Source organism: Falco punctatus (assembly GCF_963210335.1).
Source record: "Falco punctatus genome assembly, chromosome: 1".
In the NCBI taxonomy this organism is placed as follows: Eukaryota; Metazoa; Chordata; class Aves; order Falconiformes; family Falconidae; genus Falco; species Falco punctatus.
The window spans coordinates 87,213,602-87,235,016 of NC_137580.1; the positions used below are offsets into that span (position 1 = coordinate 87,213,602).

Sequence of the window (21,415 nt, forward strand, 5' to 3'; positions counted from 1 at the left end):
GTACAGTTTGGGCATAATGTGTCATCTGACATAACATCATGCATGGAAAACAGCCAACAGAAGCATGCTTCAGATACAGATTGAAGTAGCTAAAGAGAGCATTTCAGCTCCATTCTCCAAGCACCTTTGCAAGTATCACAGCACAAAGAAGAAATTACTTCAGTAAAACCTTTATTATCTGTTCTAATGAGAGGAAAGTTGTTAATTAGTATAGCAACCATAACACACACACATTCTTTCTCTTTGCTTGCATGTTACATGGTTTGAGTCAGAAAACACACCGCAAATCACAGATCTTGGTGAAGAGCTGCTTACGTTTAACAGAGAAAAGAAAAGAAAGTCACGACACTACATTTGGAATTCTGATGAAGCAGAGACTGGAATAAAAAGGATTATAATTCAGAGTCAACATCCAAAGAAAATTTGAATTTCCAACACACTAAAGGAATAAAGTACCTTTAAGCAATACTGTAAGCTTGAAGAGCTACTGAACCAAAATAATAAATTAGGAATGAAACTTGCCTTTAAAACTCTAGTTTGTTCTTTAAACTCCTCATCTTCATCAGAATCTGCATCAGGGAGCTGATAAATCCTAATGCCATGTTCAGAAATCTCATCCAGAACCTGAAATTTACAAAAAAGGGAGAACAACAAATTCTTATTTCATTGAAGAGGTATTAAGTTAAAAATATATACAATGGATTTACTAGTCTGTCACATCTAAAAAAAATCAGAATGTTTTTCTGCTTTAAGCAGTTTGACAATGCTTAGAAAAAAAAATTAGCAGAAATTGCCATGCTTTGAGTTTATGTATTAACAAACTAGTTTATGTCCTGCAAGACAACCTTACATTGCATTAATTTCATCCTACCTATGAAGAAAAAACCCCAGCATTTTTCATTTTTTCTTCATTCAACAGACTTGAACCTCAAGTCCATAAATATCCTGGAAAGAACAGTACAAGGTATAAAAACACTCGATAAGTGACCTACATGTTTTGAGATCTAAGAAAGGAATACTAAGTGGGAAGTCAATCACACCCTTAAAATGAAGAAAGGAAGCCTACGCTAAACCTGGTTGAATTATATAGATTTTATTTTAGTATTACAAAGAAAATTTATCTTAAAAACATTGCTGAGATTTGCTAACTACAGAGGTTCTCCTTTAAAGAGCTTACTAACAGGCATTTTAAAAAGCCAAAACATTTGCTAAGATTACCTCTGAATTAAACTGTTTGTAATCTATGATACCATCTGCAAAATCAGAAATGGCTAAACACTAACAGCAGCTCACCTGCCTGTTCACCCAAAAAGAAACAGATTTACTGACTAAATGCATTTTGTGACATTCCTAATGTATGTTTCTTTCTGTAAGACCTTAACTAGCATATTTTTGTGCAGTTATACACAAATGAAAGATTTAAAATAGGCATATGAAGACGCAATTAAGGCCTTCAGACAACACTTGGGGAACAAACAACAGAAGTAGAACACTATTTGCTATGAATCTTAGCTGCATAACTAATAAAATATTTGTAATACAATGTACTCCTGCACAGCACCTTTTGAAGACTAACACACATGCACCTGACTCAAATGTCCAAAGTGCCAAATAACACAGGCACAAAGATTTTTTAAAAGGCACAAAAGACAAACACATTTTTTGAAAACATAGCAAGTAAATAATTAAAAAAACCCCAGAAGATTCACATGGAGCATAAAACAGAAGCAGACAAAAGCAAAGTGAAGTTAATGTGAAAAAAGTAAGTAAAAGCAATGAATTTGGCAGCAGGATTCATTAGTTACAGCATCAAAACCATGCAGCCCATATCAAAGTATATTTTTGTGTATTTGATATGTACAAAAATTTTAAAGGCAGTGCCTATTGCCTCTTGAATCAAAAAGATAAAAACTTCACTTAAAATGAAGAAAGTTATTCAAAATACACTATGAGAAAAAACCATCCATAAACAGTTTCCTTTACTGTCACTAATGCCTAAGATTAACATTAAAAATACTCTATCTGTATTCCTGTACACATTCTTTTCCTAATGAAATCACTGCAGGGATAAGCAGCTAGCATAATTCCAGGCCTCTGGCAGTTTCAAAAGGTGGTATAAATCAATCCTTTCTTCAAAACTGAAGAGAATGCTTCTACTGCCATACTATTAAAAATATTTAAGGCAGAAATCCCATCAAATGCACTGACAAGATTTTCTTTCACTAAAGGTAGTGGTATGGAAGCACAAAGAATGCCGAGATGTCACAATAACTCTTTTCAAAGGGGTCTTGGATGTCACAGCAGAAAAAAGGTTAGCTGTGCAAACTTCCTAGATTAGTATTCCCTGACAAGTTGCAAGTGTAACCCCACAACCAACACCTGAACCAAGGAGCAGCAGGATGTAATGAACTTTTAATAAGCAAAGTCCGGGCAAAATCAGTGAGGAGGGAAGAAGTTTGAGGTAATTATAAAAACATTCAGAGAAGCCCCTGTAAGGACTTGTGCTGTCATTACTACATATACAACTGGACATATCTTGATAATACAAATACAACTGGACTTCAAATAGACGAGAGGTCTTAATGAGCCTTCTCATAGCATTGTTGGGTTCCTCAATCCTCTGACATGATGGCAATCAATAGCTGTGGTATAAATAAAACTTGTCCAACCAGAGCTTGATTATTAAACAGCTGTTTAAAATAAAACAATCCTTCAGACCACTAGAAGAAGAATGACCATGTATGAACCACAACTATTCCCAAGAGGATGTTTTCCTGCCAGGTACATAAACATCCCCCGCACTCACACACGCGCGGGCCCACACTGAATAGAATATTATGAGCCCTCACCTACACAAAGAGCAGTATTTTTAAAAGAAAAAAGAAATTTGGGAATAAGCGTTGCCAACAAGTAACAGTTATGTTCACACAACTACATTTAAATCAATGCACGTTGTTACCATTTTGCAACATGGAAGACAACTAAATTGTCACCAAATGATAACAGAAGATGCACAGCTGGGATAGGTGGGGCCGTGCGATGCCTTTAAGTAGCTGCCTAAAGCAAGAAAGCACGTTTAACCTGGCTGAGATCTTCGAAGATAAAATGCAAGTGAAACAATAACGGGAAAGCCAACAACAAGGGGTGCTAGAATAATATATTACAGCTGTTAAACCTAGTGCTTTCCTGAAAGGAAAAAGAATTGCAATAAAAACAAACTGTATTTTATGGACCTAACAATGAAACAGCATTTTGCTGCTTCAAATCTGAATTTTATTGGCCTCGGAGGATTCTGTGTTCTTAAAGATTAGCCTTCCCATGGGAAATTTAAAAAAAATGTCAAAATATTAGTTCCCCTCTCATGAAGTCATTCTTTTGAGCAGGTTTCCTTAGCAGCCTTGCATGGCACAGCTTGTGAAACTGCCTTGCATTTCTTCCCACTCCAGAGTTTTAAAAAATAACTTTGAATTCCAGAAAGACTAAACAGGAATTACTCCAAGCTGGGTTTCCTTTGCAAGCACCACAAACTGATCTTGCTGCTTAGTCCAAAGCAGTGAAACAAAAACATTTTACTTTAGATTGATGGCCAAATGGCAGAAACATCTAAAAAAAAAAAAAAAAAGACCTCAAGCTGCGTCAGCAAAGAAGGATTTTGATTCTTACTCTTGATTAGAGATTCTGTTAGCCAAGATGCTTTGAGTTAGAACAATATACAGTAGCTAGGACTTTCAAAGCTTTGGAACCACATTATACATTTGACTTAGTATAAACTCAGTTTGTAAAGTGACCTTTGCCAGCAGTACAAAAATAAAGACAACTTGATTACCTGTTTTCTAGCCACTCCCTCAGACTTCAGCATAAATGCCATTCATCTCATATTTAGCCAATGCATAAATGTGGTGTCCATATATCTAAGTCAAAACTGTTTTAGACTAGTTAGTCAAAAGTAACTTTCCTCAAACTAGAAAGAACTAGACATGGATTAGCACTGAATATGGTCAAGAGAGGCTGCCTTTAATCTGTTCAATCACAGGATATGTAAACAGGGATTCATCTCCCTCTTCCACAAGAAATGTACAGCATAAACTCTAGATCTAACATCACTTACAGAATTGTACTGAAAAATAATTCCAAATTCACACTGGGAAACACGTTTGCTTGTGCTACTGCCATGTTTCAGCTAAAATCCGGTGTTAACGACACACAGAAGCAAGTGTCAAACGGCAGGTGCACTATGCTGTGCTTGACCTTAAGAGAAGCCACCAAGCAGAAGATAAAAGGAGCACAGATGAAAGTCTCAAAACAATTACAGCAAGTACTGAAATCTGGTAAGAGTCACATTCCTCTTCATTTCACCCAAGAACTGCTTTTGTGAAAGATGAGTGTAGCTAGAACTTATTTTATATCAGTTTATTTTATGTATTTGAACTGACAAAGCAGAACATTCAGATTCCCAGTGAACTATATAATAAAATAATTAACATTCCACTTAAATGCCTGCTTCAAATCTTTCAACATCATTCTGCTACCAAACGCTGAACCAAAAAATAAGCACCTATGAAAACTGAGCCTGAAGTACACTGCTGAAAAATCAATTACAGTTTCTTTATAGAAAGTAGCAGCTCCACAAACAATACTACTACCAGATAAAAATCTTTAACCAATACAATATAGCCATAGAAAGAGAAGTGATAAAACCAGCATAAACAGCCACATCTCTGCTTTGTTACTTCCCTGTCAGTTCTTTTAATTTGCCAACTGAACCTGTCATGTCCTCATAGCATTTGTGGAGGAACAAAATAAAAGCTCAAAGAGGCTGGACAGAATTTCTCCCAGCAAGATCCATAAGTCTTTTTTAACTCAATGAATGACCTTTTTTTTTTAACCCTTCTCCCTTTCACCTAGTTCATCATAAAGCTGGTCACTTGTATAAATACCTCTCCCCTCTTTCTGTGAATTTGTCTACATTGCAGACAAGGTTTATACAGTCACAACTGTCCCCACTTTAAATGTCCTCAGCTACAGAAGATTTATTAAATTTATTGAGCAAGTTTCTTATATCACTGAGCTTTATGCAAACACACTACCAGTGCCAGCAGTACCTCACCTTGCCAAACTGTAGTTGCTTACAAGCCTACAAAATCTACAATCACACCTTTGATTGTGGCACTGGTCCACCCAAAAAGACCCCAAACAAATCCTCTGAATTTAGGTGGAGTTCAGCTAATGTGCTGTTTTTAACTTCAAGCATTTTAACTATACTATTTTTCCAAGTTAAATAAAGCTGTACTCCCTCTCCAAAAAACCCAGAAAATACCCTCACACAAAAAAAAGATCCAATAACCATTCTAAAGGACTACTGGAAGCCAAAGGAACACAATAAGATCATCTATCAAGCCCTCCATAAAAATCAAAAAGTGGCACTATAAAATTATATTAAGATATAACATAAGAGATTAAGATATAATCTTACCATGAAAAAAGTTTGCATACTCTGGTGCTAAGTATAGGCTGCATTTTAGAAGTACTAATTAACTCTATACTAAAGGAATAAGTTATTAAACTTGTAAAACTTCACAGGCTTTGTAACATTCGAATATGTTAGACTTTACAAATGAATATACTGGGTTTGAGTCAATAGAACCTGAAAAAAGCTTGCCTTCTCAATAAATTTTACTGAACACCTGTGAGCACAATACAATCTCACCGCCTACCCATTCCTTTCTTTTAACAAGGTGCACAAAGTCATTCTGAATCAAAGACAAACTAGGAAAGCTAAAATTTTTACATTCACTCACCAGATTATTCTATGATGAGATTAAATGGAAATTAGATTTAAGGTGAAAGACTCATACAACCACAAATATGTACTTTATTCCAGCAGAACTCACTATAATGTCACATCTGGCAGAGGCTGGCCTGTCTTGGAAAGGTTTGGCCAAAAAAAAAAAAAAGTTCAAGACAGCAAGTAAATCTTCCAATACAAAAGCATTTATTTTAGTACCACTGTCTGGAAAGACTTTCTCCAATGCAATCCTGATTATGCCCTGATATTTCACATGAACAGATAACCTAGTAGGAAATACATATACAAGACAGCGTACATTTTTCCATAACAATGGAACTACAAAAAGCATCCTGCTAACATATTAGCCCAACTGTCCTGCCTCTATATTAGTGTTTTAGTTTGTATCATGGGCGCACTTACTAAGCAAGTTTGAGTCACCGTGACTTAACCACGTTTTGCTACAAAACATTCAGCACAGCTGGAGTACACAAACCAAGTTTCTTTTGGATGAAACTAAACCTAAAAGATAATGCTCTCAGAGCATACCTCACGCACTCACACTAGTGGGCATTCACTCCGCCAGACTAAATGACAGCTAGTCTGAAACATCTACACTACATGCTTTTCAGGATGATATGAGCCCTCATTACAAACAGTTTTGTTCAAAACCTGCTCTGTTGGGGTGCACTGCTTGCTAAGATAAATGAAGCCAAAAATGGCCAGATTTTCAGCAAGCGTAACTGGTAAAGCACATCAGACTTCCTGAAGATTAGGTCCTTGGCCAGCATCATTCACCCCTCTCCAGTCTGAATTTACTTTGTATTTGGCTTTAATATTGTATGGGTTGCATCGTTCTCATGATCAAGTGTTAGACCTACTCTTCTCTTCAGCCTTTCTCTTTCCTTCAGCGTCAGTGTGTCAGCCTTGGCAATCACAGGAACAATGTTGACTTTTCCATGAAGAGCCTTCATGAATTCTACATCTAATGGTTTCAGCCTGCCAACAAGTAGGAAAAAAAAAAAAAAAAAAGATGGTTTTTTGTTTGTGGTTGTTTGTGTTTTTGTAACAGACCAAATGTATTAAAAAATATTTATTTCAAGTATCTACATAAATAGCATTTCCAGAATAAATTAAGCCAGAGGACTTGCTTATCAGCTTGGTTGTTTAGAGGTCAAATTACCATTAAAATTGGCACTATAAGATAAATTGGGTATTATAAGCTTTTATGTTTCTGGGTGATAACCAATGTAATGCTGACTGCTTCAAAACAATATTAAATGCCAAAAAAAGGGACAAAGCAGAGGAGAGCATTAATCCCCAAAGACAATTTTAATTGCATTGGCTAGCTGACAGTGTGGGAAGTAACTCAATTACCATTAAAGTTAAGTTTCCAATTCAAGTAATGAACAGTCTTACAAACAAGTTATAATGCCCTAAAATACAAGAGCTCAAGAGCTTTTTCTTACCCATGCCCAAAGGGAGAGATGAAGTAAAAACAACAATGGACTCTGTTGTCTATGATGTGGCGCCTGTTTAGACCACTCTCATCATGAAGGTATCTTTCAAACTGGTTGTCAATGTACTGGATAATTGTTTTGAAGCTGTGGTATGAGGAGGGGGGAGAAAGGCATCTTAGATAAGCATGAAAATAATAAAATAATAAGTATGAAAGATAAGAACACGAGGAGAATCACACTTTCATTAAGAACATTTCTGTTACAAAAACTCAACTTCCTAGCATTGTATCTACTACTGAGAAAAAGTATTCTGATAATGCAAAAAGATATTTTCATAGCAACCAAGTGTCTATTTATACCTAGAGTTACTTTCAAGTGTTACTCTGTCCACGGATAAAAAGTTCAAGTGCAAGCTCGGGGGGGGGGGGGGGGGGTGTGGAAAAGCAGCACTCAGTGTTGAGACAACACAGAAGACTGAGGATTTCTCTGCTTTTTTTTTTTTCTGGGGGTAGAGGGTAAGGATTTGTTTTTAGATCAGCTGAAAAATGACATATCCCGGATATCCTCTTGATTTACAACCCTGACCCTAGAGCTAAGTTTCTATAGTTACCTATGAAAATTCTGGTATTCTAGTCTGTTTCAATTAAGTACGAATACATTTGCAAGTCATGCACTCAAGCATCACATGATTTATTAAGCTATTTTTGTTACCTTACAGAATTCTTTTTTGCTGGCAAAGAAAAATAATTCCTACTTAGTTCAAGGCAATTTTAAATATGCCCTACAAAGAAGTAAAGGAACACAAAATTTGATCACAAAAATTAATGAAAGCAGTGACTAAGAGAGAAAAGAAAACACAATGCATTACTAAGAAGATTGTTTTAAGATATTCCAGAGCATGCAGACACCTGCAAACAACATTAATATAAAAGGACACTTTATATTAAGTACTTCAGGGGAAGGGAAATGAACACACTGATGAAGATAAGATTAGGCAGATTGTGTGTCATGAACATATCTTAAACTACTTGTGGAAAAACTGAGCAGAAAGCTTAACTTGAAAAAAACAGTATTTTTGTTGTTGAGAAAGTGCAAATTTGATTATAGGAATTTAAGGAGGAAACAGACAAGAGAACACGAATAAAACAATCAGTAAACTAGAAAATAAACACACAGAATGATGGCAAATACTGTGACAGGCAGCAAAGTTCAACCCTGGGCTGTGTGGCTGTGATGAAGATAATGAAAGAAAGCAACGAGAATGATGGAAGAGATCCTGGAGGGAATTTTCTTTTCCAAAGTTGAGTAAACTTTTGGATCTAGAAGGAACAAATCCATAGTAGAATATATATACACACATTTATATCTTTGCAAGATTTACACCGTTGTAAGTCACACTACAGAAGACAACACAGCAAAGAATCGAATTTATTGGGTTCTGACCTTAGTGCTACTCAAGTCTTTAAGAACTAGCTTCTTAATACCTAAATGTGTTGGAAAAGGGCAACATGGTTTATGTTCCTGTTGATCCTAAACTCTCCTCTTGGCTGGTGAAAGGTAACAAGACTGAAGACATACAAACACTAGGACAGAAACCAAGCACAAACAATGGAAAAGCAACTATCACACACTTCTCTGGCAACGTAATTAGTTTACGTGCAGTTTTCTAGCTTTAACAGCTATAATTTTCCCTATAAATACGGCGTTAGTGTCCTGTACCTCCTGACTTCCGGGAAACACCTGGCTTATACCACTGTGTTATCACTACTTAGGAGATAGCACATCCTGTGTTGTAACAGCAAACAACGCAACCTTTGCATTTAAGCCCACCGGGGGAAAATGAAAAATATTACCAAGCTGCCAAAGCCCACAAAATACAGCTTAACGTAAGCCAGTAAAAAAAAAAAAAAAAAAAAGCTAGCAGCAGTCAGAAAGTAGCTATCAAAGAACGACCTGCCACACTGCAAACAAGATGTAACGAGGCATGTGATTGGCAGTGTCCAATAAGTTAATCTGTAGACTGTTTTTTTTTAACCATTCTTTTGAGGCTAGATTTGATCCCAAATCAGTGCATGAATCAATTTTTTTTTTCCCCCTCTCTCTCTTCTCCTTAGACCCTTTCACTTCTGTCTGATGAAAGATGTTACTTTAAGGACATGCTTTTCTCCTGATCCCAAAGTCCTTTTGCATGGAAGACATGTTCTATGCTTCAAACCTCCCACCATAAAGAGTTTTGCTATTCTACAAACACATGTCTAAACTGATGCCAAGAGCACTCCTAGGTGTAGTCTGATTCTAGACTACAGAACTACAGCTAGAACTAAAGCTTCACATAGAATCTAAAAAAATATCACTAAGGTTAGCGGCCACCTTTTCTTACAGGCTGTTTTAAGTACAGTAGCATTTGGAAAACCAAAAGTAATCTACTTTAGAGAATGTGTTGTACTAAATCCATAACTCATTTCCCAATCCAACACTGTTATTCTTGCAATTCAGGAGACTCCTGGACAAACTCCTGAGAATATGCAATCCTTACTAGTACTTCTTCTGTGACGGAAAACACACAAAAATTGACTCCAGCACCCAACCTTGAAGGTCAAGCTCTAAAATTAAGCCTTTTTGTTAATGCAAAGACAGAAACCAGAAGTCATTACAACAGCTTATCAGGAGAAAGATATTTGAAACACTGTCAGCTACTGCTACTTCCTAGGGACATTGTGCCAGTTTGATTTACCCCTGTTCAAAAATAACCTCAGTAAAATTCATCACCCTGAAAAACAGGTAGTGTGCACAAACTGCAGCTTTCCCAAAAAAGTCCTTTATAAAAAATGGATCAAGATCAGCACCATCTACCAGTTAACCATAATTGCAGTAAATGCTCCTGAACACAAACATAAGTTCAAGAACACGAACTTGCTGCTTCCTCTGAACTGAGAAGGAAGGAAGGTGGTTGCACTGGGTCAGTCTTGACTACAGTTTGAAACAGAGAGTCTATCCATCCAAGTCCCTATGACATCCTGTAAAGGCTAACAGACTTCTGTCAAAATGACACTCGTCATGGCTCAAAGTCCTTTCATGTGACATGAGAAAATGAGACTAGAGACAATTAAAATAACTGCACCTTTTTATTTTGTAGCATGTAAGTATTGTTTTTTTTCCCCATAATCTATTTTGATGTTTAAGGTTTGTCACAGAAAACCAAGTACAAACCAGTAAATCGTTCTACTGGATCTGAATCATCATAGAATGACTCTCTTTTCGAAGGCTTGCTAAGTAAAGGGGAAAAACCTGAACACGTAGGTCTCTAAGAAACATCTTAACAGAATAAACAAAGGCCATTAAAACACAATCAACAGGAAGGGCTCTATGTAACACAATACACAGGCTGCAGAGTTCTGAGCTCCAGCGGAAGGAAGCTCTAGTCAACAGTGCACAAAAGAAGCAAGACCATGCTGCAGTCCAGAAAGATGCCTTTGTGTTATTCTGAAAGTTCAATTTTTTTTCAACTTAATAAAGTAGGAAAAGTGGGAGGAAAATAAAAATCCCACTACAGCTTCACTTTCAAACTTTCATTATGTAACTTCACTGCCTTCACTTTTGCTGTAAGAAAAAGAAAAAACATGTGACAAAAATTTTCTCCAGAATGCTCCAAATAACACAGCATTCTGTCAATAAAAGATTACAAAGCAGTCGATTAGCATTGCCTCCTTCCTGATCTTTAACTTACACTGAAGAACTCAAATCAACTTGTTTTGGCTTTATGCACCTTTTCTCTGTACAGTGACACTTTGATTGCCTTAGGATTACCACCAGCACCACAAAAAAGTGTCAACAAAAATTAATGGCCAAGCAAAATAAATATTATTAGCACTTTCTAAAAGACGACCACATGGAAATTCAAAGTTTAGCTTCTAGTTGCACTGGAACAATTCAGGCATCCCAGTAAGCACATTAATATATCTCATCTTTACTTGAAAGAAGTTATCACAAGATGTGTAGTTATCCACAGTTAAAGTGCATTACTATGATGCTTCGGAAATTACATTTATGAACAAACTTATTAATTCTAAATTTGTTACTAACTCCCCAGTTCCTTCATAGATATTTTACCATCTTCTTTCTTCACAATCCTTATGCTAAAGCAACTATATATGTTGTCCAATATATCTCAGACAATTACCTCAGCCACTAAAGATTATCAGCAATATTTAGGCTGGAGAGAGCTAAGTAGTAACTCCATCATTAAAAATAATGCAGTTCTATCCCAATTGCTAGTAGTACAGATAAAGGACAGGGAATGAAAAGTAGTGTCTAAAAAACATGGAAACTGGATGGGCTAGAGACACAGAAAAATTTCCCTTAACCAGAATTCCGCCCTATCAGAGCAGCTATGGAGACAAGAAGTTGACTTCAGTTGTCACAGAAAACCTTACTTGGAAAAAAAGGCAACTAATTTTGAGAGAGAAACAGACAGCTTAGAGAAACTAACCAAACCTTTCAAACAAATAAAAGAAGTCTTAGAAAACTGAAACAGAAGTTGCATAAGTAATAGTTTTACTAGAGATGTGTACTTTAGGCAACAAAAAAATATAAAGAGAAACTTTATTGGAAAGCTCACACAAACTAAATGATCATGTCCCTGATGATACGAAGACAAGCACCCAGAATGCAGAAGTGCTTGGAAAATTGCGCTTAACTGCAAGGACTCAGAAAACACCCTCTACCATGAATTCAAGATAACACTCCATTAATGTTAAGCATGATGTAAAAGGAAGCAACAGGTTCATTAAAGCTATCCAAAGACCACCAGCTGAATCACTTAAGTTCAGAGACACAGACACACTGGAGTACTATTTGTGTAAGATACAAAGTCTATCAAGCACAGCAGTATTTACACACGTACCAGTCCTGGCTGTTAATGGCATCTCCATATCCTGGTGTGTCAACTACTGTTAAACGCAGTTTCACACCTCGCTCCTCTATTTCTACCGTAGAAGCTTCAATTTGAACTGTTCTCTCTATTTTCTCTAAAATAAAAGGAACATATTTATTGTTATTATGCCTATCAGTTGCTGCAGAAACCCCTGCAGGAGAGAGCAATAGAGAATGAAATGCAATCTGAACTGTATTGTAATCTACATGACAAAGTATTTTACAGGAAAAAAAACCCACAAGCTAGCTAGTCAAAATTTAACAATACATTTTTGTAAATAAACAAGAACCAATGAACTAAAAAGGGAGGATTTACTCATGACAATATGCAGAAGTAAAATTATACTACTCAGAAGCATGCTAGATTCTTTGTCAGAATGAATTTACACCTCTAACCAGGATTTAAGGCACTACAGGCAAAAAGTATTAGAGGAAATAGGGATTAGAGCAAAATCACATTTAGGTATATTGACACCTAAAAGGTTGCGGGGGGGTGGGCTTTTTAACAATGACTGAAGAAATAACAAAAGCTGAGTCTTTGAACGGAAATATAAATGAGAAAATGACAGCACAAAAAATAATTTGGAAGATTAAAATACATCTAGATAACATGAAGAAAGGGTCTCACAGGTGAAGTTAGCAGAATGAAGCAATGTTAACTGAAAGAACATAAAATTTCATTGGATATATGCTGGAGGAACTGCAAAACCACATTTACCTGCAGCTCCAGGAATATAACGTTCTGGATAAAGATCAGTCAGGAACAGACTATTAATTAAAGTGGATTTTCCCAAGCCAGACTCACCTACAAACAAAATAATTCAGGTTATTAAGCATATACACCTTTTACTCTTAAACTTTTTAAAGCACCTCTTTTTCCCAAGTGCATGTTATGGAGGAAAAATAATTTGTTCATCAGGATCCACCCTAGCTTTTGATATAAAAACATCAAAGGCTCAGCTAAGCACTTTAAAAACACAGGAAAAACAAGCCTCTAGTGTTTTTATAAACATTACATGAAAATGAGAAGTTTACTGTAATACATTTCATAATAAAAGTTGAAAGGTCATACAGCGCTTTGACTACAGATCTAGAGATAGCTTGGTTACCTCAAGGAAATAAAAGCTTTTTTCCACTTAAAAAATCAGGAGCTGTAACTCTCCTGCTGAAAATTTCTGAGAGCTTTAAGGTTTTTCTAAGCTAGAAATTGCACCTTGAACACTGTTAGGAGGGACAATGAATAAAGAAACCCCAAACTAACAGTTGAACTTTGCACCCTTACAGTTAGGCTATACACATCCTATGAAACATGAAACAAAATTTTAACAAATATTATTCAAAATTCATCTAGAAAATAAATCTAGAACCTCATTTCATAAAAATTTTGTCCTATAAAATAATAAAGGTAAGATCTGTAAATGTGATCAGCAAACCTGAATTTAAAAAAATAACTTTTTTCCTAACCCAAGCAATCAAAGGAGTCAACACTTAGAACAACTAGCCGTGATATTTTAGATGCCACTAACTTCCATCTCTGTTATCTGTATTTATCATCACAAGCTACGTGAAATAAAAACACCTCTACACTTATCAAAAACTACCTATTTATTTCACAGACATGGCTGAAAACTCTGTCACCAAATAATCCCAAACAGTACTACAGAGCACAGAGAATAAGAAGTGTAATGCATCTCTTCTCATTTTCATTTTTCAATAACATGTAATTTCAAGGTAACTATGACAAAAAGGTGGTAAGTACTATGGATTCCCTTTGCATTTGTATAACATTAAACTGATTCAATGTAAGTATCATTCAACGTGCCAAGTATAATCTCTTAAAACAGCTTTGTACCTGAAGGACTTTCCATCAAAGACTCCTACAGGTGCCTGTTCACAGAACAGGCAAATTCAAAGTTTAGTTTGAATACCAGAGTGAGTCAGGATGGAACAGAAGAAAACAGAAGAATAGCGTCACCATTTCAACAGGAAGATATTCACCATGTGCATTCATGCCTTCAGCTGGGGAAATGGGAGTCAAAGAAAGATTAAGCAACTACCCCTACCATCTGATGATGAGTCAGGAATACAAGAATGTCCTGTTGGCTCCAAGTCATCATCTTTAATCACTACAAATACTCCCTCCTACCAGACATGACAAAATAGTATAATATTTAATTACAGTGCACGGAAGTTCAAAGCTGCTTCTTCTTCTTCTGTGTAACGGTCAGTTGCTAAGTAGGAAGATGTATATGTCTATGTAAAAGAAATTTGTTGTTGTAGAACGATCAAAAATACTTAAACAAAGCACTTACCAACCACCATCAGTGTGAATTCAAAGCCCTTCTTCACAGATTTCCTGTGAACTTGGTTGGGCAGATTAGCAAATCCCACATAGCCTGCTGAGTCGGAAAACTGACAAAAAACCAAGAGTTGAGTATAAATGAGATCTCCTTCCCCCTAAGAAGTTGAAAGAGAGTTCAGCTGATTCTAAACAATAAAGTGCAGAAGTATATAAAGCACATGGAAAGAGAGAATGAAACAATTTTTTGTTGCTATAGTAAGGCAGACCTTGAAACAGGCCCATTTCCCAAGCAGTCTAATATAAATAGAAATCTGGTAAGTACTTTAGGCTACAGATAAACAAAGATCTCCCCTTTGTTAAAAAAAAAATCTGCAAGCTTGCATGAACACACTATTATTAATCTGAAACTGTAAACGTCGCTAAAAATCCCAAAGATCTTAAGCTAAAGGCCAAAAACATCTCTTCAAATTTGGTATCTGCTGCTACTATCTTCTATAAGAGTAAATAATGCATACACTCACATGTAGAAAACCAGGAACACTCTATAGTAATGCAGAGATTACCAAAACATAATTACACAGAGATCTACCTTCTGCTTGTTAAGCTGCTCACCTATCTTCTAAATGTTTAATTTCTAACACAAAAGCAGGAAAAAGAAACATGCCTGAAAAACTTATCAAAGCTATTTGGGCTATAAAAAGGGCAGTTTGCTTCACCATCTGTTATCAATTGACTGAAAACCTAATAGGAGCCTCAACAGGAACTGCAGCCACTTAATGTAGGGACCTATGAGCCAGCTGGAACCAAATGTTTTCTTCACAGATGAGTTTATGGTGAGAACAGTTTTTATCCAATGCCAGACTTCCAGTGGGGCAGGGGGGGGATACGGGGCCATTCAGTTACTTGCTAACAATCCTTTTAAAACTGACCCAGATGGGCAAAAACATTAGAAATAAAGAGTTGTAAAATTAAATTTCCTTAGGTAAAGGCACCATTCTAAACGCACAAGCAAACACTGAATGTCTGGCAAATATCTGAAAGCGTACTACTAGAAGCCCATGCAAGCTCTGTTGCTACCAAACAGTTCCTTTTCAGAAACACATCTGAAGTAATAAAGGTATCATTTATTCACTATTTTACCACCTCAGTAAAACCACAAGTAATTTCAGAAGCTGAACAGATTCTAAACACAATTTTAGCTATGCAGCCGCTTTCTTACCTTTACTTTTTCACCAGACTGAGACATGTTTCGTCACTTCAAGTTTCAGATACTGGAAAATAAAATCCACAGTGCATGTTAGCTGGCTTGAAGGTTACATTAATTTCAATTCTGAACTGATCAATTGCATATAATATTCACATTTTTTTCTAGTAGAATAAAATGTCACATAGTCAAAGATTAATAAAACAAACAAGCCATAATCAAAATGGCTGCCTCTGCAAAGCTAGCCACAGGAAAAAAATTACACAGAATTATCAAAATCAGAATATTCAAATACTTAAAAGTTTTAAAATAGAAAGATTCCTTTAAAACTCAGCATATTAAAATTCTGCATCCTTAAATACCTTTCACCCATCCTGTCTTTAAAGAAGGAAAAATATCTACTGAAATCTAATGCTGAGTATGCAAGGTACTCCTGAAGTTTGTTTTTTTTTTTTTTTTTGGGGGGCGTTTATGTTCTCAGATTCTGTAATTAGCTAATAAAACCTGAAATTCAAATACTCTGTTTCCAACCCCTATAAAGAATAGCATAAGGAGGTCCTTTCTCCTTCCATTTTTACCTTTTCCACTTAGGAATTATATTTTTCTTAAAGATGATTTACAAATTGGTGAACATAATGTAACTGTTGTCCAAAAATTTAATTTGAGAATTACTACCACATACAAAAACTCTCCCACAAATGGGACACCTACAGGATTTCCAGGTAAAGGTTATAACATTATTTTCAGTCGTTTTGAAGTACCATCACTGAACACAAACGCTACACTGAACATTAGCACTTGGCTAACCCAAGCTAGACATGAAAATTCACCCTGATCTGAAGGATTATCAAAAGGATTTGTTCTTTAGTTTCAAACACCCAGAACAGCTGGGTTTTGGCAAGCCCTTATCTTTTTACTCAAGAATGTTAGTTGTGCTATAGATTAATTACCACAGCAGTAGCGAGGCCCTTTTATTTAGAGCAGCCACAGAGCACGGACAGGAAACGCAGAAGTGGCAGGAGCACTTCACAGCTTGGTTTGTTGACAACTCAACTCCTGGCCTGGGAAAGCAGGGAAGTGACCTATGCAGGCACCTGTGTGTTCAGACAGAAATGCCTTCCTGTTGGGTAGCGGAAGTCATTCTAGCAGGATACAGTCCAGTTTCTGACACCAACAGCCTGACGGACAAATCCTAGCAGAGACAGATACTAAGCTTTGGGCTAAAGGAAAAGTCTAAATTAGCATAACTGCAACTTGGCAGTTTAAAAAAAAACATGTCTTTAGCTACAAGGCATTTCATTTGCCCTGAAGCAGGCATTTCAAATCCTGGCAGCTGTGCAGACATCAGCCATCTTGTAAGCTAGGAAAGCTGTTGGGTTGTGGGGGTTTTTTTCTCCTCTAACTTCTCCCCTTCGCCCCCCCCCCCCCCCCCCCCCCCAGTTCATTTTCTTGTTAATGAAAGCCTAATAGGTTCATTGCCTAGAAAATAAGGAGGTCTGGATCCTAGTCATCTTCTGACAGCCTCTAACAGGGTATTCCTCAAAACTGCCTGGGAAACACCACTTAAGAATGGTTTTGAAAAAACAGACCTCCTTTTTCTTTGACCAATACACAAGTGCTCATTCCAGCCTCCAACCAACAAGTGTTACAGATCTTTAAAGACAGCCACAGCCTCACTGACAGATGTAACTCACCGCTCTGCTCTGCTCACATCTTGTTTCTACTTTTGCAAATCTCTCCTGTCACCTTGTCTATAAATTCAGTGACATAATTCAAGAGTTTAGAAAAGCTCATAAATAGTCATTATCCGAGTGCTAATGCAGATAGACCTTCTGGCCCATTTCTCACAGTAACGCCACGTAAGAAGCCACCCAGAGAAGCTGCCTACAGCTAAAGGTGAGAAGGAGGAACAATTCAGATTTAAATATGTATTTTTTAAATTACTGAATTACTTCTGCTTTAAACTGACAGTACAGTCACATCCAATGTAGCATTACCCAAGCTACTTGATTAAAAAGCAGAAGAGTCAAAATCGTCAACTGATTATGCCACATTCGGTCTGTCATATCATAAAAACCTAAACTTACAACAAATCATTCCACAAATAAAATTCACAAAACCTGTTTCCTACCAGGTAAACCACATTCACCTTGTGACTTACTCTGACCAAAAAGTTGCTGTAGCCAAAGCCACAGGACAGCTGCTCTGATCACATCATGACTGCAGCACATGCGTACAACCAGCATCCAGTTAGTTATTTCCCACTGTATTTTGTTAGAATAGAAATATTCTAACTAAAAGTTAGCTGGACAACAACAGAAAAAAACCCCAAACTGCTGATCCGCAACACCTAAAGAAGGCACTGAGGTTCACACAACTCCTCAGTTACTCTGCCTCAACACACCGTGCAATTCGTAACACTGCCCTCAGGAGGCTTCCGAGAAAATTTAACCCACCAACTTCCCCAGATGACCATGAGCTGTCTTCCTGAAGCTTTACCATACTACTACAAATCAAAACCTTAGAATTAGCAACATACCGTATGTTACATCTTCCTACAGCACCCAATAACGGCACCACTTACAGCATTGCTCACAAGTGATAACTTGCCAACAGACCAGACTACATTACAGATCAATGACTGCTGAAATCCTGAAGTCTGTCTGCATGTAACTGAAACAAGCGTTAATATAATGTGGAGTTCAGTGTCTGGCAACCCTCCAGATATTAAACATTACAATTTCTAGATGTGGGACTTTTTCATCGATTTTCCATAGTAAAATTAAATATAAAAAAAAAGCCACAAAAGAACCCTAAGGCAAAACAGAGCAAGCCATAGCTGTTCTGCTTTCTTTAGATTTTCAAAGGGCTATTTTCAACCATTATGAGACAAGGAAAGCAGTACACGAAAAGTATTTCCAAGTGAAAGGAACAGATAAGATACAATTGCATTAGCTTGCAAAATGCAGTGAAACTTTATTTGTAAGTAATTGTGGGTCCCATCTAGCAGGTTTAGCAGAAAAAAGGGACACTGCTACAGTATAGGAATGCCCAAATCAGTTTTTGAATAGTGAATAATGTAACAAACTTTCATTTCAGATCCCAACAAATTCCTATCCTAAACAACATGCTGTTCGGTGAGGGGAGCAGATCATCCCTAAGTTCAGTTACAGTTGCTGCCTCTACAAATAGTGAGGCCTAGAACGTGCCATCCTACCACCTTCTGCTAGGAACAGCATCCCAATAAGAGAGAATGAGAGGGGAAGGAAAATGGGTCATTTCCTTTGTTCCTGTCAGGATGCAAGAAGTAAACTGTTAAGAACAGGCAGACTGGGAGCTTCTTAATAGGAACCAGCACAAAATGCTACGGAAAATATACAAAGACTGTTTCCATATAAGGATATTAAACAACATGTTAAAATAATCACTTTAGAGTGACGTTAACAACCTTCTCTACAAGCAGAATAGCCCTCCTGATTGATCAAGTGAGGCTTCTTTCTTCCCAGTAGAGGTTATATAAGTCTGATTATTTGTTTTTTACTACTTTCTGTGGTTCTTTGTTAGGTTATTAAATACTTTTTAAAAATTAAATAGGTTTCCAAGTGCTGGGAATGATCTCAACAGCATTACCATTCTGAAGTGACATTTTCAGACTTAAAGCAGACATAAAACCACCGAAAAAATGTCAGTAAAATACCAATATTTGAGATTTCTCACAAAAAAGAACTACAAAACCCCACAAAGAAATGAGTCGAGAACCTAGGCACATAAATAATAATTGAAAAAAATATTTATAACTCCTCCAAGTGTCTTGCATACAGGAAAACAAGGAAGTTACATGAAAATTAGAAGTTTCCTCACTGTATTCCAAATTGGATATAGGGGTGTTAAAATACAAAACAGTTAACTTTTTTTTTTTTTTTGTAGCTTACGCTATCAAAGTTGTATGAATCACCCAATTCTATCCAACAACAGCTGGTCCAGCAGAGCCTGTTCTCTGCGTCATGCTTTGTTCATAGCACATCCTCACCTCTGTGGTTGGAACCCCCCTCACAGAAGCTCCCAGGGAAAAGCATCACTCCCTCTATATTAACATCCCAGATGATTCCATTTTCCTCGTTAAAAACAAAAGGTATCAAATGAAGGAATCCTCTTTTATACATGAACAATTGAATACATTTCTGCGTTACTCTTACTCAGGAAAATGACTGTATTACTTCCACTAAATAGAGAATTTAACAGCAAATGCCCAGCTAAGGTATCTGCAGGCAGATCGAGCTAAGTGTATGCCACTGCTTTGTCTTTGAACTAGTATTCAGTGTTCCTAAGTTTTGCAGACTGTTTTGATAATGCATTCGAACCAATAACACACCATACAGATTATTACTGGGAATGCACTGCTGTTCATCACAACTTGTAACATTTTTGTGACTTAAGAGCACACCTAGGCACCGCAAAGGCAGGCAAGGACTAAGCAAGTAAAAGAACCATGTATGAGCACTGTTCTTAAAAGGCCTAGAAAAAGCAGCACATGAATCTAGAGCTCTAACCCTGAATATTTTATTTAGAGTTCCATTTCAGTGTTAACATGCTATTCTAGACAAGTTCTTTTCTTGCTGTTATTACAATGAATAGTCACTTAAAAAGCACAAAGGTGGCAATAATACGTTAACAACCACTTTTAGCAACAATGTGCTTCCCATGCAAGCAGCTTTTGATGGTATTTTCCCAAAGTTACTGTATCTGAGAAAAATACTGTACAACAGGCCTGTAAATCTGAAAGTCAGGGGCTTTTTTTTAAATTAAGAAACTGAACATATTACCCATGATCACTCATCAGGAAATAGGCAGCTCTGCCTCACACCCACAAAGCTTACGTGTAACTGTGTACATACTGGCAAACTGCAGTTAGTTTTTTCAGTCACTTCCAAATCATGCTTAAGTCCCATGATACCATGAGGTGTCCAACCTGCATATGAACTTAAGCTTAAAAAAAAAGTAAAGCACTTGTTCCATCTGCTGCCAAATGAGGTATACATCCTTCTGTACAGCAGTGGGCTCTGCATTCTGCTCCCAGCAGTTGGCCACTCTTGGTGTTGCAATTTTAGAAACATCTGAGGAATGCCCGATGGAGACAGAGCTTCCTGCTCCATCCTCGCCCCCCATCCCCAGATGAGCCAGACCTAGCAGCACTGAGGCCTTGTCCCCATCTCAAAAGCAACACAGGCCTCGCTTTAAAAACAAATACAAGTGCGCTTAAACTGCCCGCGAGCCGGCTGCGGGACTTCGCGGGTTCTGCCCTAATAGGCTTCTCCCCCCTCACACCTCAGCTTCAACAGCCTCTCCCCACGCCGCGGGGCAGGCCGCGGCCAGGCCGCTGGGCCTGCACACGGAGCACACACCGCCGCGGGCGGGCTCCGGGGACGGGACCGGGCCGGACCAGGCCCAGCTGTGGGGCGGAGTGGTATGCGGGACGAGGCACCCACCCGCCGGCCAGAGGTGGCGGCCCAGCCCCCCGGCACTTACCTGAGCTACAGCCGCTTCCGCCGGTGCCTCCCTGCCAGGCCGCGATTTGCCACCTCCCCCGGCGGAGCCCGCCCACACCCCACGCGCCAACGCGGCCGAGTGCCTATCTACCCTCCGCGCGACTCTATGGTCCAGGCCGCTTCCAGGAATAACAACGAGGCGCGGCCCCGGGACGAGCGAGAGGATGGGTAGAGCGTCTCGTCCGC

At 37.7% G+C, this 21,415-nt stretch overlaps 1 protein-coding gene across 3 annotated transcripts in view; it reads right to left on the bottom strand.

Moving 5' to 3' along the window:
- Nucleotides 1-21,349, bottom strand: part of LOC308058343 (septin-2) — a 40,024-nt gene extending 18,675 nt beyond the window's left edge. For 2 of the 3 annotated variants that reach the window (XM_080373997.1, XM_080373995.1), the window contains exons 1-8: nt 21,210-21,349; nt 15,699-15,750; nt 14,490-14,589; nt 12,896-12,982; nt 12,149-12,272; nt 7,255-7,389; nt 6,667-6,784; nt 523-624 (exon numbers count right to left, since the gene is read on the bottom strand). In XM_080373997.1, coding sequence (XP_080230123.1) covers nt 523-624; nt 6,667-6,784; nt 7,255-7,389; nt 12,149-12,272; nt 12,896-12,982; nt 14,490-14,589; nt 15,699-15,725 — 693 coding nt within the window. In that variant the 5' untranslated portion in view covers nt 15,726-15,750; nt 21,210-21,349. Of the gene's footprint in view, nt 1-522; nt 625-6,666; nt 6,785-7,254; nt 7,390-12,148; nt 12,273-12,895; nt 12,983-14,489; nt 14,590-15,698; nt 15,751-16,633; nt 16,656-21,209 lie in introns of those variants that run through there. The other variant, XM_080373996.1, reaches the window with a different exon arrangement.
- Nucleotides 21,350-21,415: the final 66 nt, after the last annotated feature.